This window comes from Musa acuminata, chromosome BXJ3-6 (genome assembly GCF_036884655.1).
Source record: "Musa acuminata AAA Group cultivar baxijiao chromosome BXJ3-6, Cavendish_Baxijiao_AAA, whole genome shotgun sequence".
Classification (NCBI taxonomy): domain Eukaryota; kingdom Viridiplantae; phylum Streptophyta; class Magnoliopsida; order Zingiberales; family Musaceae; genus Musa; species Musa acuminata.
This window is the reverse complement of record NC_088354.1, coordinates 22,425,872-22,444,505: the sequence shown is the minus strand read 5'-3', so window position 1 is coordinate 22,444,505 and position 18,634 is coordinate 22,425,872. Positions and strand designations below refer to the sequence as shown.

The 18,634-nt window shown below is 37.3% G+C and overlaps 1 protein-coding gene and 1 pseudogene across 1 annotated transcript; one reads left to right on the top strand and one right to left on the bottom strand.

Annotated features, from left to right (window-relative positions):
* The first annotated feature begins 4,520 nt into the window (after window positions 1-4,520).
* LOC135640157 (heat shock 70 kDa protein, mitochondrial-like) lies at window positions 4,521-7,465 on the top strand (annotated as a pseudogene).
* An 847-nt stretch (window positions 7,466-8,312) lies between these two features.
* On the bottom strand, window positions 8,313-16,502 carry LOC135582686 (AT-rich interactive domain-containing protein 5-like). The gene is made up of 14 exons (XM_065154338.1): window positions 15,882-16,502; window positions 15,157-15,807; window positions 15,032-15,071; window positions 13,564-13,616; window positions 13,062-13,107; window positions 11,961-12,053; window positions 10,931-11,053; window positions 10,766-10,817; window positions 10,618-10,693; window positions 9,523-9,589; window positions 9,258-9,308; window positions 8,989-9,081; window positions 8,822-8,918; window positions 8,313-8,677 (listed from the first exon to the last, which is right to left on the bottom strand). The coding sequence occupies exons 2-14, from the start codon at window positions 15,804-15,806 to the stop codon at window positions 8,670-8,672; spliced, it is 1,449 nt and encodes a 482-aa protein (XP_065010410.1). The 5' UTR covers window position 15,807; window positions 15,882-16,502; the 3' UTR covers window positions 8,313-8,669.
* Window positions 16,503-18,634: the final 2,132 nt, after the last annotated feature.

The following is an 18,634-nucleotide window of genomic DNA, read 5'->3' as shown; positions in this document are numbered from 1 at the left end:
ACTGTAACATCGTGTGTCAAATAAGATTTAGAAACTAACTACACTGATCTGCCTATTTCGATATCCAAGATAAGCTAGCTGGATAAAACTAACTCACTACTTGTGATAATGATGGCCGTTTAAGCCTCCTTGGTCACATCCTCCTCCTAGAGAACCAAACAAACAGGCAACTGCTAACTAATAAGCAGAACAATTCTTTTAACTGCCAATTTCTCAGCCCTTGACAGTATTTACCACATGAGCAAATTAGTTACCTGCAGCTACTGTACTGAGAGAGGCACCCAGGATTCATCCGACTCCCTCATCTCAGCATCTCATATTCAAAAGTCTTTTTCTTCTTGAATTGTTCTACTTCATTCCACTCCCAACAGATTAATATTGGCTCACGAACAAGAAACATATGGTCAAAAAACATGCACACAGAAGAAAAAAAGGATAGCAGTGATTGGAAAGTCGATCCACTCGGGAAACCCAAAAAAAAGATTCGGAGGAAAACAAGTGTTACCTGATAACACACCCTTCTGGTTAGGTCATTCAAAGGGGTGTCGTTCCATTCGGTGAAGAGGAAGACATTACGGCCAACACGTCAGTCACGGAAGCCATAGCACTTAAAGCTGCTTTTAGAACAACTTGTGAACATCCGGGCTTCACAATGCTTCTCACCTGTATAAAACTGGATGTGTCAGTATGGGAATCAAAGTAGAGCAGGTAACACCATAAAATGGGTGGGTGCAGAGGGAAAAAAAATAAAATGCACAGAATGATGATCATGACTGTCGCAACTAGCAGCTAATAAGAAAGTTTGAGGGCATGACTTTGCTGAAATGCAATTCAAGACCCCAGTAGAAGAAACATTAGTGAGGGAACAATGACAGTCCTGTTCTCAAGTAAAATATTTCAAATAACATGTTCTAAAGGCAATATATGTTAGTTTTGCCAGCATAACATTTACTCAGATGGGATTCAACTAAAACAAAAACATAAGAAGAAATATCTTGCAGAAGCAAAATATGGATCACTTTTCTATGCAAAATATACAACAGATTTTGTTGCAAGAGAATCAATTTTCTGAGAAAAGCAAATATTATCCTTTGGTATATACTGTGTCCAATTAGAAAAAATTTCAACCTATGGGTTATCATATAGAGATATGATTATGCAGAAAAAAGTACAAAAACAGAGGGGCTGGGTTGAGACAAAATTAAAAACAGCAAATTGAAGCACCTACTTATTCTTGGTGTAAATGCAATAGATGCTACAGAATCAATACTAAGAATCAAAAGAAGTCATCATGGCCTACGTTAAAGAATCAGGTTTTTGGTGCGACAAAATTTCTCAAGCATTGGAAGAAATACATTAACAAATTATAAGCATGAGTGTAATTCAGAAAACTTCTTTAAAGAATAAAAAAAAAAAAATCATTTCTTGCAATAATACTGCCACAACTTCTGTGACTAGTTCCTGTGGTTTTATAGAGCTTATTTTGAATATAGAAATATGAAGATCGGTGTAGTTGGTTCTAAATCTTAGTTTAGTCAGATTCCTGACGCATGAGCTAAACAGATCTTACAGTAATTGGAGCAGCTCCACACCGCCGCCACTTATTCGCAGGGTTTTTCAGATTTTTGTAATGGTTGCCATGTAACCATTGATACCAGAAGCAACTGCAGACAGAAGCAACTGCAGGATATTCATAGAGTTACTAACATTTCAAAACTAGTTTTAGAAACACCCAAAGAATAAACATCCACATTATATACTCATTTCAAAACTAGTTTTAGAAACACCCAAAGAGTTACTAACCTTGCATATTGTGTCAAATCCTACATTTATCTCCACAAATTGATTCTTTAAATCTCCATTCAAGGTTACAGGAACTCCAACCACCCTGGGCACAAACTTCTTGCATTTAGCTATTCAACCTAAACACATCATATAACAAAACCTTTCCTCACAAACATATTGCATCATCCATGATGCCAAACTATACAGTTCCAAGGAACCAAATGGATTCTAAAAGTAGTCAGTTCCTAAACGTTTGCTGAAACCAAATTGAGTACCTTCGTTGGACATTTTAACTCGGCAAATGTCTCCGCAAGCTGAGCAGCATCTGTGTTGGATGGTAACTCCTTCATAAATGTAAGGAGAAGTAGTTAAACATCATAATTTATACTTGCAACCCATATAAATAACATAAGCATGATAAGAAAAGTACCTCCAATAATGACAAGACCATCCAACTTCAGTTCTTGGCAGGTAGACATTGCAGCATTGACTTGCTCAGTTGTTCTTATTTGATCTTTTGTACGGCCAAGTAAGTCGTAGCCACCTGATGACACCAAAGAGTTATCATATTATAATCAGTTGTCTGTACAAATGTAGAACCAAATGTAGCCATAGATACTTCTAACAGACCTTGGTTTTATATGTCGAGAGAATATCATCTGTGATGTCCAAAGTCTTCTTTGCAAATAATCCCTCGGTGCCACCTACAACAACATTGAGGAATCAGCATTGGATAAGCTTACATATAATTTTAAGTAAGGATTGAAATATATACCGAGCGATATATATTTTGATAATATATATATATATATATATAATAAAATAAAATTTCGGTGACGTCATGGGAGAAGGGAATGAAGTTCATGGACTTCAAATGATAAAATTATGCAGGACTTGAATGAAGTTCATCGAAGAAGGCATAAGAAATATTAATTGAATGAAAGAGATTAGGAGGAAGTAATCTATGAAATATCATAAACTCAAAAAGGTATTTGATTGACGTGATAGTAGGCATGAATAGTGAAAAGAAAACTAACATCTCTAGATAACAATATGTTCAAACCAACAACAAAGAAGTTACAAATCTCAACCAACAATGCACTCACCAAAAACCTATGAATAAGTTATTTCTTTGGACAACTACTATGAACAAAATTTTCTCGGTCATGCATCATAAAAAATAATGCAAATAATAGTACTATACCTGTATCGAGCGAATCTTGAAACTCCGATACGGTACAATATTTCAATCATTGATTTAAACCATAAAGTATAAACTCGAACAAAAGACATGTCTTGTTGTTCTACTACCTTTTATGTTCCTTATAAAATGGAAACTGAATCATAGTTGTTAAGCTAAGGAAAATTTGAACTCATCAATTAGCAAAAGAAATAAAATATAACTTCCATTACACATTATGAAAATTCAATCAAATCACATATGATGATTATAGCAGGAAGACATCACTAAATGCGACAATTGCTTAGGACTGGATGGATTCAGAAATATCTGGAATGACCTGACATACAAGTCAAAGGACTTCTCTTCTTCAGAACAAAACTGATGCAAATTGTGCAATGCAAGTTACTGAAAATTTTGAAGCTGCCTTACATAAAATGAAGTGCCTGCTAATTTCACTTGATACTAAAGAAAATGAAAACCATGACCTTCACATCACATCAATCTCCAAAAATTTTCATGCTGAAGCACAACCATTTTAAATTTCGGAGTGCTTGAACTATGAACTTAATAAAACTAATTATCCTGCCTTGAATATATAAGGCAAATTCTCATGTACAAGTGACACTGCATATAATAGTCATAGTCCACAGACAGACAAAAGCAAAACTGACCAAAGCTTATAGTTGGTGAAAAAGGATAAACTTCAAGGAGCTACACCACTGATTCAAGTGGCAGAAAATTCCAAATTTTGGAAACAAACTAGAGAAAGGTATAATGACAAGTTCTATATAAAAAAGTTTCCATTTATTCAACAGGTAATAGATAAGGAGATTAAGGTGCAGAATCAACTATAGCAGAAGTTCTAAGGTGAAATATGATTTGTCATCACTATGAGAAAATAATGGAAAAGGCATAATTTTAGATCCATTACTGATGAGCCAGCATATAACACAAATACTTACCAACAAAACCAAGCAATGTACTCTTAGGGTTGTGAGACTTAAGGGCACTATGAAGACCCCAAATGACATTATATCCTCCTGGAGATTGTCTCCCACAAAATACTACACCAACCCTGCAACATGAAATTTGAATGCATGAATGCTAAGTTTTATATCAGACAAGTTTTGAGCCACAAAAGAAAGTCCACATCAGTCGAGAAAAAAATTTAATGGTTACTACAGCAAAAGTAAACGTGTCCCGCAAATGGTACCCGCATGATGATTTTAATCTCTGTTGTGCATGTTAGTGGGTCGGATCCACACGTGATGTAACTTCTAATCCAATAACATCTAAAATGAGCGTCAGTCTCGGAACCCACGGAATAGGACGGCGAGTTACCCGTCTCGGTACCTTTCTTGTCATTGGAAAGGATTTGGGGCCGACACTCCGTCTGACCACAAGAACGAGAGGGACACCGGTGCTATAACGATGGCGAGTGAGTAAACACTCGCGTGGCTAGAACCTCTGGGAACCTTCCGGAGAGCATTTCGGGTCTCTCATTATATAATGGGCCGCTGTGTAACGGCACGTCTTGTTCTGCGTTGCGTCGTGCCTCCTTCCTCGAGCTTCCATCGGCAGCAAGGGTTTACGGCGGTCTGTAGGGATTTTGCCTGCTCTACTCCCGCTCTCTAAGTCCTCCTCCGCCTCCGGTCCTCTCCCTCCGAGACCCCTCTTCTTCTTCTTCAAATGGCGATCGGCTCCATGCTCCTCTCGAGGATGGCTAGGTCCAGGTCATTGACCTACGCCATCTCCTCCGCTCTGCCCCAGGTACGTGGTGGTCGGAGCTCTCCTCTTGTTTCTATCAACTCGATTTCTTTTCCTCTGTCGTGAAGCAGAAAAGTCGTCGGTGTTTTTTAGATTGATTGGAAATTTCTTTGTTTCGTTTTCTTTTTTCACACCTGTGAACGTTATGTAATCAATCAATCCCATTGTTGTTGCGCATATCCAGGTTTCTAAGCTTCTGAAGGCTCCAAATGGTATGTCTCCTCCAACTCAAAGTTGGCCTGATGCTGGTGCAAGAGCATTTAGGTAATATATACTGACCCCTTTTATCGTATCGATCTTTCCTTTGTTGCTCTCCGTGGTCGTCTCTTTGCAAATTGCGTTGTCAGTATCTGAGCTTTCTGAACTGGCTGATTTATGTAGCTCAAAGTCGGCAAGTGCAGATGTAATCGGCGTCGATTTGGGTACAACAAACTCTTGTGTTGCTGTCATGGATGGAAAGGTGAACTCATGCTTAACTCATGTTTTACTTGTTGTCCTCCTTAACTGAACATTTTGTGGTCTTTTCAATTTGTTAAGGTATGTCTGTTTGGTTGATAACGAAGATCCTCTAATATGTGTATCTTGGTTGACTTCTCCAGAGTCCCAAGGTGATTGAAAATGCAGAAGGTGCAAGGACGACTCCGTCAATCGTCGCCTTCAATACGAAGGGTGAACTTCTGGTGGGCACTCCAGCAAAACGCCAAGCGGTGACAAACCCAACCAACACTTTATTCGGTACCAAGCGATTGATCGGAAGAAGGTTTGATGACCCCCAGACACAAAAGGAACTGACAATGGTGCCATATAAAATTGTCAAGGCACCAAACGGGGATGCTTGGGTTGAAATGAATGGACAGCAATACTCCCCGAGCCAGATTGGTGCATTCGTGCTCACCAAGATGAAGGAAACCGCAGAGGCTTATCTTGGTAAATCTGTTTCGAAGGCTGTCATCACTGTTCCCGCCTACTTCAATGATGCACAGCGCCAGGCTACAAAGGATGCAGGGAGAATTGCTGGGCTTGAAGTCCTTAGGATTATCAATGAGCCAACTGCAGCTGCACTTTCCTATGGAATGAACAATAAGGAGGGTTTGATTGCTGTCTTTGATTTGGGCGGTGGTACTTTCGATGTCTCCATCCTGGAAATCTCCAATGGGGTATTTGAGGTTTGTTCCTGACAGACAATACATATCTGAATCATCTTTCTCCCATAGTTTTTTTTAATTTCGTTTTAATATCAGTGATCTTCCATTTGCAGGTCAAGGCTACCAACGGGGATACATTCCTTGGTGGGGAAGACTTCGATAATGCGCTGCTAGACTATTTGGTTAGTGAATTTAAAAGGTCAGAGAACATTGATTTGTCCAAGGACCGATTGGCGCTACAACGGCTAAGAGAAGCAGCAGAGAAAGCAAAAGTGGAACTCTCATCGACATTGCAAACAGAGATAAACCTTCCTTTTATTACCGCTGATGCTTCAGGAGCCAAACACTTCAATGTCACATTGACACGATCTAAGTTTGAATCACTTGTTAACCATCTGATCGAGAGAACCCGGATACCATGCAGCAATTGCCTGAAAGATGCAGGCATTTCAGCAAAAGAACTCGATGAAGTCCTTTTGGTTGGTGGTATGACAAGGGTACCCAAGGTTCAGGAAATTGTTAGTCAGATTTTTGGCAAGAACCCTAGCAAAAGTGTGAATCCCGATGAGGCTGTTGCCATGGGAGCTTCCATACAAGGTGGCATCCTGAGGGGTGACGTTAAGGAGCTTCTCTTGCTGGATGTCACCCCACTCTCCCTCGGCATTGAGACTCTTTGGAGGGATCTTTACGCGGCTTATCAACCGAAACACAACTATTCCAACCAACAAGAGTCAGGTCTTCTCAACTGCAGCTGATAACCAAACCCAGGTCGGCATCCGGGTATTGCAGGGTGAGAGGGAAATGGCTTCGGATAATAAGCTTCTTGGGGAATTCAATCTCACTGGCATTCCTCCTTCTCCAAGAGGCATGCCCCAAATAGAGGTCACCTTTGATATCGATGCGAATGGGATCGTGAAGGTCTCGGCCAAGGATAAAGCAACAGGCAAAGAGCAGGAAATCACCATCAGATCCTCAGGTGGGCTGTCTGAAGAGGAGATAGAAAAGATGGTAAAGGAGGCAGAGATTCATGCTCAGAAGGATCAGGAGAGGAAGTCACTGATCGATATCAAGAACACTGCAGACACTACAATTTACAGTATCGAAAAGAGCCTTGGGGAGTTCAGAGATAAGATTCCCCGGGAGGTTGCCAAAGAGATCGAAGACTCGGTGGCTGATTTGAGGGCTGCAATGAGCCAACAAGACAATGCGGAGAAGATCAAGGAGAAGATGGAAGCTGCAAACAAGGCAGTCTCAAAGATCGGACAGCATATGCAACAAGGTGGAGGTGGAGGAGGAGGGTCTTCAGGTTCTGCATCTGAAGCCGACTACAAGGAAGCCAAGATGTAGAATTTTGCTGCATCATTTAGATTCTTAGGTAACAGAAACACGTTAACTGGAAAAATTTTGTGCGCTTGGATAAAGGGATGGGAGGGGGAGGCTGAAATCATGAAAGGTACTTTTCACTGCTATAATTTTTTTCTTTGTGTATGTCGATCTTTGATCAAATATTGGCTGCTTATATTGTCACTTAAAATCAATGTTTCCCTCTCAAATCTATCTTTCTTCCCAAGTTTTCGAGTTCTCATGGGACTGGTTGGCATTGTCTTGACATGTTTCTTTTGGTCCTATTAGGATCAAAATTGGATGCTCAAACAGCAATTACTTGCACTTTTCTTTTGTTGTCCAAAGATATCCTCTAGTTGGCTCCGAATGTCATCCCTGAGATATCACCATAGTCTTTATTCAATATAAGCCAATTTCTGCATGAAATTGATGTGGGACTGAAATCGTTTGTGTTTTAGTGGGTATGCTTTTGGTATTCCCGATCCAACAACTACTGCGGATTACCAAATAATATTGCCAATGAAGATCTCTCAAATCGGACTAGTAAATAACTATTCGATCGCTAATACTGCGCCGATCCAACTACTGCGGATTACCAGATATTTGATCCAACTACTGAGGATTACCAAATAATATCGCCAATCGGATTACCAGATATTTGATCCAACTACTGCGGACTACCAAATAATAACTCTGCTGTTTGTTTTCTTGTGTGATGCTCAATCCTCATCCAACTTGCATCTCCTTGGGAGGGCCGAAGAAGAATTCCCGCTGAGTTGAGCGAGCATTACGCAGTATGAGCTCAAGCTTGAACAACAGGCATTTATTTCTTGTGTGATGCTCATCCTCATCCAGCTTGTATCTCCTTGGGAGGGCCGAAGAAGAATTCCCGCTGAGTTGAGCGAGCATTGCGCAGTATGAGCTCAAGCTTGAACAACAGGCATTTATTTCTTGTGTGATGCTCAGCCTCATCCAGCTTGCATCTCCTTGGGAGGGGCCGAAGAAGAATTCCCGCTGAGTTGAGCGAGCATTACGCAGTATGAGCTCAAGCTTGAACAACAGGCAATACAAGTCGACAACAATCGCAATACACAAAGGTAGACTGACCATATTTACTCATCAGACTAATAAAGATGGTTAATACGTCCAGCTATGCACATGGAACCATGGGTTTGAAATCATTTATATAGATGAGCTGAAGCCAACATCATCTACTTTTACAAACTAATACATAAAACTGAGTCTTTGCTATCAAAACAACAATCTACTCGATCAACATTCTTCCCCTACATTAGTACTCCTGACTTACGGACAGTGTCCTAAATCAGATCAGATGTTTTCCGAGGCATTTGTTTGAGTCGAAAAGGAACGTAGAATCCAGCAGGTTCACTGAAGCATTGCTCCGACACAAACAGCACCTCAGTTGTCTCGGCAAAATATAAGCCCTAAATATCTGGCAGGCAGAACCAATAAATACATAGAATTAGACCAAATACTATTGACATGACATGTTTTTAGATGAGCAAGTAAATGGTACCAACTCTACTACTTCTGTAAAAAGGTAGTACAACAACTCCACAGTCTCATAGCTATAGACCTGAGTGTTCAAATGGCACACGGACAAACAGTTGGCCATGCAGGGTCACAACCGCCGAAGTTTGATGAGGATCAATCCGCGAAGGCAAGGTGATAACCTGAGGATATTGTGTGACATTGTTGAGTGAAAAAAGATGTCAGTAACAATTAACTCTTGTACACAATCACCTTTTTAAAGGGAGTGACGCCCCACGGATTATCAGGCTGCTCCGGTTCGCCAGATATAACCAATCGACCAGCAGGATCAGATTGCACATGCACCTGAATTGATGCATTAATAAATTTAGGGCAATCAGTTGGAGAAACAAAATTGTTATCCTTCTCCTGCTCATATAAGTATAGGCTGAGCAACATTAAGATTGATGTGAGAGAACTTTTCTGTAATCATTCAACAAGTTACCAATGTCATTACACATCATAGAAAGAGTGGCATCTACCTCTTCACGTAGAAGCCCAGGAACTAAAGCATAGACTTCAAAACAATCCTTCTGCAGAGAGCAGAGAACATAGTCAAGGTAAAAGGTTATAATGAACAAAAATATTAAGCACTACGCCAGCATACCATATTTGGTTGCACTAGTATGAACTTCATAGGGGTTCATAACTTCTAGAAATAAGCACTTTTTTCTTCTTTTTTTGCATCATATACACTATATACTAGTAAGGGATTTAACTAAAACTGAAATTACAATAAAACCATACTGTTTGCCGCACATTGATCTTCACCCAATCAGCAGGAGTCCCAACATCAAAAACCATCGAGTCGTCTCTGTCATAAAAGCACCCATTTTAATACCATAAATTGATCCACAATTCTAGAGAACCATTTGACTTCGACAACAAAACTATAATAGCTTTTACAGAGCAAGTAGCATTGGAAAAAGGAACTAATAATTCCAAATGCATGAGACAGGGAGCCATGTGATTGGACAAAGATCCAAGATCAGCTTTTTTAGGAAAAGGACTCTTAAAATATGGCAAATGTGGGGAAGGCTCCATCCCCAATCTTTAAGTATAAGAAATCAAAATCTCCAAATAACAATTATGTTTTTTGTTTCTTTATTTGTTTTTGATTTTCCACATAAAACATAATAATATTTAGACAGATTCAGAAACCTATTTAAGTGGTAAATAATAGGAAATTGTTAGCCTCTCTATGTTTAGAAGGTTGCAGACCATCGAGTCTCGTGCACCAGGTATGCTTTTTTATGTTTTTTTTTGTATATAGTGGTCTCTAACCCAATAATAATGCACACCATAGCAAATTTTAGCATTATGGAAAAGAAGCAGCTTCTGTGGCTACATGATCTGCTTGTACAGCGGCATCCACACTACATGCACATCATGTTCAGAATATCCAACTAGAGACAGGCCTTATGCAAGATATTCACATGACCATATTCAAATATGTGGTGTGAATTTTATTTTACGACATTTAAGCCTAGCTAAAGAATATGCATGAGTAATTTGCATTAAGAACTGCATTTTAAACATGCATTGACCTCCACCACAACTAAATGTTCGTCTTAGAAATAACACATTTAAGCCTAGCTAAAGAATATACATGAGTAATTTGCATTAAGAACTGCATTTTAAACATGCATGCACCTCCACCACAACTAAATGTTCCAGTCTTAGAAATAACCTCAAAGTAGTGAATTCTGCTAGATACACAAAATTGTGAGCTTACATCTATATCCACTAAAAAAGGCTACTAAACATATCAAACCAGAGGAAGCAATAGTTCTTTACCAACTAGAATACAATTTCATGTAATTAAGAGTGAGTGATCTTAACTGTGACTTAATGACTTTAGTGCGTGCAAATTTGACAGCACGGTCGAGACCAGATGGCTTTTTCCTCTTTAATCCACCTTCATACATTTCAGAAAACATAAGAAATCAGAAAATGAATGTCACGAACAGAAAACACCAAGGACCCAAACCTATGCTTTTAAGATGCTTATCACGCTTTGTCAACTGGAACGAGCTCTTGTCCTACAAACCAAAACAAGACAAAAAAACATTTGCTGGGTCAACAGCAGACTCCAAAAAACATGTTTGCTGAAAATAATTACAGATCTCAACAATGGTAAATCACACTCACAAACCTTAATAATTGGGTCTCCAACCTCACCATTACCAAGCAAGCGCTGAGAGTGCCAACCCTGCATAGCACGTGCTGCAGCATCTCTTCTAGCTCTACCTGAGACAGATGACTGATTTCCACTTGCCTGCAAGAACCATGAAAGGTGTCCCATAAGAACCCATTTCACCATACTAACCAACATACACAACTTACATGAAACTTACATGCAAATTCATGTTTCATCAAAATTGGGCAAAAGTAATCGTGACTATGAAAAGTTCCAAAACTAAAAAAAGCATTTACCAGCTTAGCTTAATAGCATAGGATTAGTTGATAATTGTAAGCAGCCATGATTGGCAAAAACAAGAAGCAGCACCCATAAATTCTCAACCATTTGGGTTCAGACACATGACTATTTTCCTCCTCTTGGCCATATTTGTCCGAACTGACAAAACAAAATTTAAAAAGCAGTTTTCTGCGGTAATATTGGTTTAAGGAATAGGCAGTTCCTCTAACAAACCTTCGATCCGCTCCGTCAGAATCTTTCTACAATCAACAATAACCACTACTAGTTACCATATCTTCAAATAACAACATCACAAGTAAAATGATGGAGGCCTCTTACCCGCCAACTCGCTTCTACAAGTTCCCTGAGATATCATTAATTAATAAAAAGTGTGAATCCAAAGCTTGAGGTGTCAACCAATACGGAGTTTGGAATCAATACGGGGTTTTTGGAGAAAGTCAATGTACGTAACCTTAAATTAATATTTAGAGAGACTATTACTGTTGTATCAAGGCCTGCCCTTATTTCATTAATTTGTATCATTGTTTATGTCGTTTTAGCTCAAATTCATAGAGTGTTGACATTCATTAGGAGTCAAAATTTTAAAATTCCTACTCTTACACAGAATCCTTTGTCCATTTATACAGATGGAAACATATGAAATAAAATATGGCCCTCTACTTCAAAGTAGAACTATGACATCTTCCAAAAGAGAAGATTGGTATTATAAAACACAATTAGATGATAAGATAAGGCTAAAACTTACCTGATGTTCAGAAATAATAGGTTCTGCAAGCGAAGAAGTTGGTACTTGGAGCTCTCCAGTACGAATCTTATGTTTTTCATACTCAAGAAGTGCCTGCATCAGTCAAAAGTGAATTACTGCCCATGTTGATTAAAAAATGAGTTGGTCAAAAAATCAATCAAAATATATAGTGGAAGGGAGATGGATAGAGAGCCAAGCAAAGGAAAAAAGAGTGATTGAGGAAGGGAGAAAAGAAAGAAAACAGGCAAGTAGAAATGGTTCTTGTGACCCAGATTTTTTGCCTCTCTATTAATTTGAAGTCCTTTCTAGTTTCTTTGATATCTTTTAAGTTAAAATATTTAACATCAATAAAAAGGGAAAAAAAATGCTGTATTTAGCATGGGATCTCCAAATCAATTCAAAAGAAAGATCAGTGTGAAAGTACTAGAATCAAATCAAGTGTATCAAAGTCCATTGCTACTAGCAACATGTGGAACCCAAGAACAAGAAGCAAGGATACGAATACTTGATTCTCAATGGCAACAATGGTGGTTACACTTTTAATTCACTTTAGGATATGAATATTCAAAGGAGTCACCGTTGCAGTAGAATCAGAGTTCCTTTGACCTGCTCATCAGAAGAATTCGGATCTATCAAATATACACTAGTTTTGAGTGTTTGTTCTGGACACAGCAGCTTCACAAAATGTTTTGCACCCAGATAGAAATGTACCTTACACTATCTTGAAAATGACACAAATGCAGCCCTTCTGTTTTATGCTGCTGAGAAGTTAACTCCAAATAAATAATATTGGTTAAACCTAGTTTTGAACTCTTCTCCCTTCCAATCAAAGTTGTCAAAAGGCCAAGGCGAAAACAAAAGAACAAATTTTCAACAATGTAATATCATCATATTTAGATTTGATCAGACCAATACTATGCTAATACATAGTATCAGTATATAAGATGCTAAAAAAAGTCTTTAATGATAGGCATAACAAATAAAAGTATAGTTGACTGATGTATGAGGTAAACATTTATAAACTTAAAAGAAGAGGTCTGAAACTTAAGAAAGAAAGTTCTTTCAAGGTCCAGCTTGCAACATTTCTAGTGTAAGCATTACCTTCTCATAGAAAATCCGAAATGTCCAAGACACTGTCGTACAAGTCCTGAAAAAATATTGACAATAAATCATTTAAGAGTGATAGATGTCAAAAATTTACTTGGAGATGCTCATCAAAATGTTATTCAAAAGACCAATAAGTTAATGATACATTACCGTATGTTATAAAATTTTCAGAATACGCCAATATTCTTTTCTTAAAATCCATTTATGCATTCCCGTAAAAAAATTTTAATAATTGTCACTTAAAATACAATATTTTATATGGTGCAAAAAATGTCGACTTTGAGGTTCTCCATGTGTCTTTCTAACACTCAGCATTTATAAGCTGAAACAAACAGTTAGTTACACAATGTTTTCAAGGGGATCCTCGATCGGTAAATATGTGAACTTGAAGTATGTAGGATTTGCATGATTCACTGAGTTTAGTTGGTTAAATTGTTTAAACCATTTTTGCCCAGTTGCCATTGGAGAAAGAAAACAGACTTGGTTAGGAACTCACTTTGGAGGTTTGAAAGATTCTCCCACCTGTCGCCAAAGTTTGCATGATGTCACCTAGACAAACAAATAAATTTACACATCAAGATTATGGCTTCACTTGAGAAACTAAGTCATTTTTCATAACGTGCTATTCTCGTTTTGGAGGATGCAATGACATATCAATGTACAAGAAGAGCCTTTACTTAAATTTCCATTTGTTATCAAACAGTTTGGGAAAAGATGCAAGAAAGAATCCTACAGCAGCAGCAAGCAAAAAATCAGATTTCTTTCTTTAGAGAACAAGACAAGTCATCTTAATGTAAAAACATTCAGTAGTCTTAGGCATAATTACCTGTTATGTGAATTGCTCAAATGAGAGTGGATATATGGTATGCCATTAATGGTAAATGAAATGTGTAGTTAGTGAACCACTCATGGTATCATTCTTTATATTGGGCAAAACATTTTGGCATTACTAAGCCATTAGTCTTGCATTTAATTGGATCTGAAACCTTTTATTTTGCTTTAAACCCAATTCTATATATTTATACTTTTAGAAAGTTAGTGTTCTGTAACACCTTTCGTTCCACATCTGGCCATTTGTTACGACCCAACCTGATCCTCAAATTGACTCATTAACCTTATCAACCTACATCCACATGGCCCAAAATGTTTAAGCTTAGAATAACAAGAGAAGATCCATCCAGCCACAGGAACCATCACAACATCCTCCCACTTCTGACGAAGGGACTAATCAAGCATGTCAAATCTTTTCTTTAGCTTTTCATGAATAGATTCTAGGTCACAAATGTCCGCCATGAATTTTGCTTCTGCTTACTAGGTTTATATCTAAAAAAATCATATATGACAAGAGATCCATGATTTGGCTATCGGGATTGCCTACCAACATGGGCTGGGATGTGAAGAACCCAAACTAGGATGTTGAAGCAGAACCACATTTTCTAGGAGGGTTTTAGTGATCCTGGTTATTATGATCATAACTGAATTAATCTGTGACGAATTGATTTTATGAATGAACCACAGAATTGTCCTCTAAAAGAATGTAACTGATTTGATTTCATAACGCAATTCCAGTGTCAGAAAGGAAGCTTAAAATTATTAAATGCGAAACAAAATTATCATCCAAATGGAAGAAGGAAATGCATTGTAATATCTGAGTTGTGGATCCTGGCATGGAATTACATCTCCAACCAAAACTGGTCCCATTTCACCCAACAACTAAAGAGGGTGAATCCTCAAAGTTGCAAACGACAAAAACTCATCATTCAGACATGGCAATTCAATTTGAAACAAAATAAATAAATCAAATATCTAGAGTTTGTCGGGTTTTATGATGCATAACAAATTACTTTTGTGCCAGACCTTTTATTTTAGATTATGAACTATGGCATACGAGTCTCATATTTCAAACAGAAACCAGACGCAATGATGAATAGGAGAGAATTTCATGTAAAATGAGGCACTTTTACCTTGTCATAACCACCCAACTTTGTCACTTGCCTCCATAACCTGGTCCAGAAAGTGTATAAGACTATTATTGTGACAGCAACACAAAGGTACCCAAAAAAAAAAAAGGGTGAAGGATTGTGCTTACTTGAGGCAGTTCAGCCCTTCACCATAGAACTTAGGTGGCTTAAATTCCATGCTTCTCTCTTTGTAGAAGTTATCAAGTTCTTTCATGAAAGCAGATTGTTGTTCCTCCGTACCAGAATCATAACCATCCAAGAAAGAGTCAAAATCAGAAGACTGGTTAGAACCCTCTATAACGCCGCCTTGGTACTCTTCGTTCCCCCTTTCTTGCTTCACTGAGGCCTCCGTAGCTTGATGTTCTTCAGAAATATCTTCCTTCTTATCTGTCACCATAAAAGAGCTCCCATTTTCAAGTTGTTCATTTTTCACCTCAGTCTTCTCTGAGTTCTCTCCAATATTGGCATCGGAAGCAGCAACAAGATCAGGGGCATCTTCCACCCGAGTCATTGTAGCAGGATCAGCATTGTTGGCTTCTGATATTTGTGGTATCTCATCATTTCCACCGGTCGGTTCAGATGAAACAAGCTCTTGAGAAAATTCAGGAAGAACTTCTGCTTGCAGCCCAGAGTCATTCTCGACCAAAGGGTTATCAATTAGAGGTGTGAGTTCCTCCTCTTCAGCTGCATTCATTTGCTCAACTTCAGAAATCTCTGTGATTTCCTTCTCCGATTCACTGCTTTCCACCATCCCACCGGTGTCCCCGACCTCACTCATCCTGCTGATTAATCCGTCAAATCGATACCAACTAGGTAGCAAAAAGAGCTAGCAGATTCCGTCAGATGAGCTTACCAGTAAGGTTCATAAAACACAGGCCAAATATGACTAAAGGTTGCTTCTTCTTTTTTTTGTGTGTGTGTACAGATGTTGGTAAAATGCAACTCGTACTGCTCGATTCTGAGAGTTTGGAGACGTTCCAAGGGAAAAGCACCGGAAACCTTATCTTCCAACTCGTGGAAAACAAAAGCTTCCAACTTGTCTCAAATTCCTTGTCTGTAACCAGAACCTCTCCAAGAAAAGACAAATTTCTTCAACTTCCGGAACCCAAAACCCAACCCCCACTTCCCAACAAAAGGAAATATCGCTACGTTCCTCTTGGATGCAAATGTATGCCAAAGCTACATCATATTCAACGAAGCTTCGAATGACATCAATTTTCTGCAGAGAGGAGGATGAGAGAACTTAGCTTTCTGGAGATGCCGGCCGGTGCGGAGCTCCAATCACCTCGAGTTCACTAGCAAAGACGTGGGTTTAGATAAACCGTCGGAGGAATCCGAGCTCCAGATGCACCCTAGTCGCCCCTCCCCCCGGTCTCTAAACCCTAGATCTTGTTTCAATTAGATAAGAGGAATGAACAGGTGGCGAGGAATAGAAGACAAGAAAGAGTAGTAGGTTTTCGGGCAGGGGACCGGAATCCAGTCCACAACAGGTGCCTTTACCCCACCACCCTTGGCAGTTTATAAAGATGGTTCGTCTGAACCGGAAACCGACCCGACCCGACCCGACCCGTTCGCTCGGTCCGTCGGTCGGTCGGTCTACTCAACCAAATAAAAATTGTCCCGGTTCAAATTGTTCCGTATAATTAATTAATAATAATATCTCTTTTTTGGCACAATTTTTATTTTTCCTATTTGGTCTCGTTGATATTGATATATACAATGCATCTATAATACCGTGATATCAACATTATATATATAGATATATATATATTAGAAAGAATGGAATGATAACCATTTACATTATTTTGCAAAATATAATGAATGTTTACGATGTATGAACGAAAAATATTATAAATAACATTCTAAAAATACCATAGCTGAGTTTTTTTTGTTTTTTATGACTTGCATCCAACGCTCCAATATGAATTATGTCAACATCTTATTTGTTAATATTATATGCGATGAAAAGAATCATAAGAATTTCTTACAATATTTTTTCTATTCACACACTGTTTTTCTTTCCTATAAAATATTGTAATAATGTGTTTCGACTTGTATTTCTATGTCCGTTTGTTGGCATTGTATGCAATAAAAAGAAAGACAAGAATTCACTAATTTATTATATTATTGTTTTTATTTTTTATTTTTTATATATTATTTATTTATTTATTTATAAAGAAAAAAAAACTATAACGACATTCATAAACATCCTAATTGACTTTTTATTATTTTTTTTTATCAAACACCCTAATATAAATTATATATATATCTATGTAATTGGAAGAAAATAACGTCATGATATGAGCAAAATATTTGTATTCATATCAAATGACAAGAATTTGCATCATGACTCCTTTATAATATACAAATTATATGATAAATAATTTCTATATATGAATGAAGCTGTCAGTATAACAATACTCAAAAATACTTTAATTGATGTTTTATGACTTGTATCAAACATTTCAATACAAAGTATGTCCAAATTCATTTATTCATGTCGTATGCAATGAAAAGAATCACAAGAATTTATATCCATCACCTAATTCTATTGAGATACCATATTTTTTTTGTCTTTCTGTATATGGACGAAAATATTATAACGACTTTTCAAACCGCAATAAATAACTTTTGATGACTTGTATGTTTATTTGTTTAATATAAATTATAAATAAATACAATAAATATGAATCATGTTTATATTTATTTCATCTTGTTTAAATTTCAAAGTTAAATGTGAGATATACCAATTAGTTAAACTTAAAATCCACATTCCTATCTATCTACTAATAATAATATTGTGATGTAATTTGTAAGATATGCCAATTAGTTAAACTTGACTACGAATCATATATTTATTTAATATGATGTAAGTAAAAACAAAATAAAAAAAAGGAGATTACCTGAATTCCAACGTACATGATATAACAGTCGGAAGCAATGCCACGTTGGAATATGCAGCCTTTGATGGCAATCAATATATGTCGATGACATCTCCATCTCTCGATCCAATAATACATAGATGAATATTTCTTTATGATTAAATATGTTTGGTCAATTTCGGAATAAGATGATGTCATAATTTTTTAATAGCATTTATAGCATTTTAACAAAATACTATAATGCTATTAAAAGTATTGTAAGTGAGTCGTCTGAAATTAAAATATACTAGAAACATTTGATGTAGCAAAGTAGGATTCAAATAAGTATATACGATAGTTTAGGAGGAATATTATGCCAATTACAATGTTTTTTAATAATTTTATAGTGTTTTTAGTATCCCAACAAAAATACTATAAAGCTATTAAAAAATATTATAATTGAGATATGTGGAATTAAAATACAATACAAACCAATTGATATACCAAAGAAAGATAATTCTATGATTGTTATAGAATTATAGTGTTTTGTCTCCCTAAAAAAACAATATGACTAATTGAAAATGCTATAACTTACTATATAAGGGTTTTGAATTGATCAAAAAGATTATAAATTAAGTTCTAACCTCATAAATTAATTATAAAATTATTAAAACATAGAATAAAAAAACTTGATTTTGTTAGGAACGAGTCGGTACTAAGAGGGAGGGGGGGAAGGGGGTGAATT

Bases quoted from the DNA above. Each gene is read 5' to 3' on its own strand.
- LOC135582686 (XM_065154338.1), bottom strand. From the start codon at position 15,806: ATGAGTGAGGTCGGGGACACCGGTGGGATGGTGGAAAGCAGTGAATCG. The intron at 13,617-15,031 runs GTAAAAGTGCCT...TTGTTTGTCTAG, and splicing joins AGTTGGGTGGTTATGACAAG to GTGACATCATGCAAACTTTG. The intron at 11,054-11,960 runs GTAAGTTTTAGC...TGGTTCTTGCAG, and splicing joins CTATTATTTCTGAACATCAG to GCAAGTGGAAATCAGTCATC.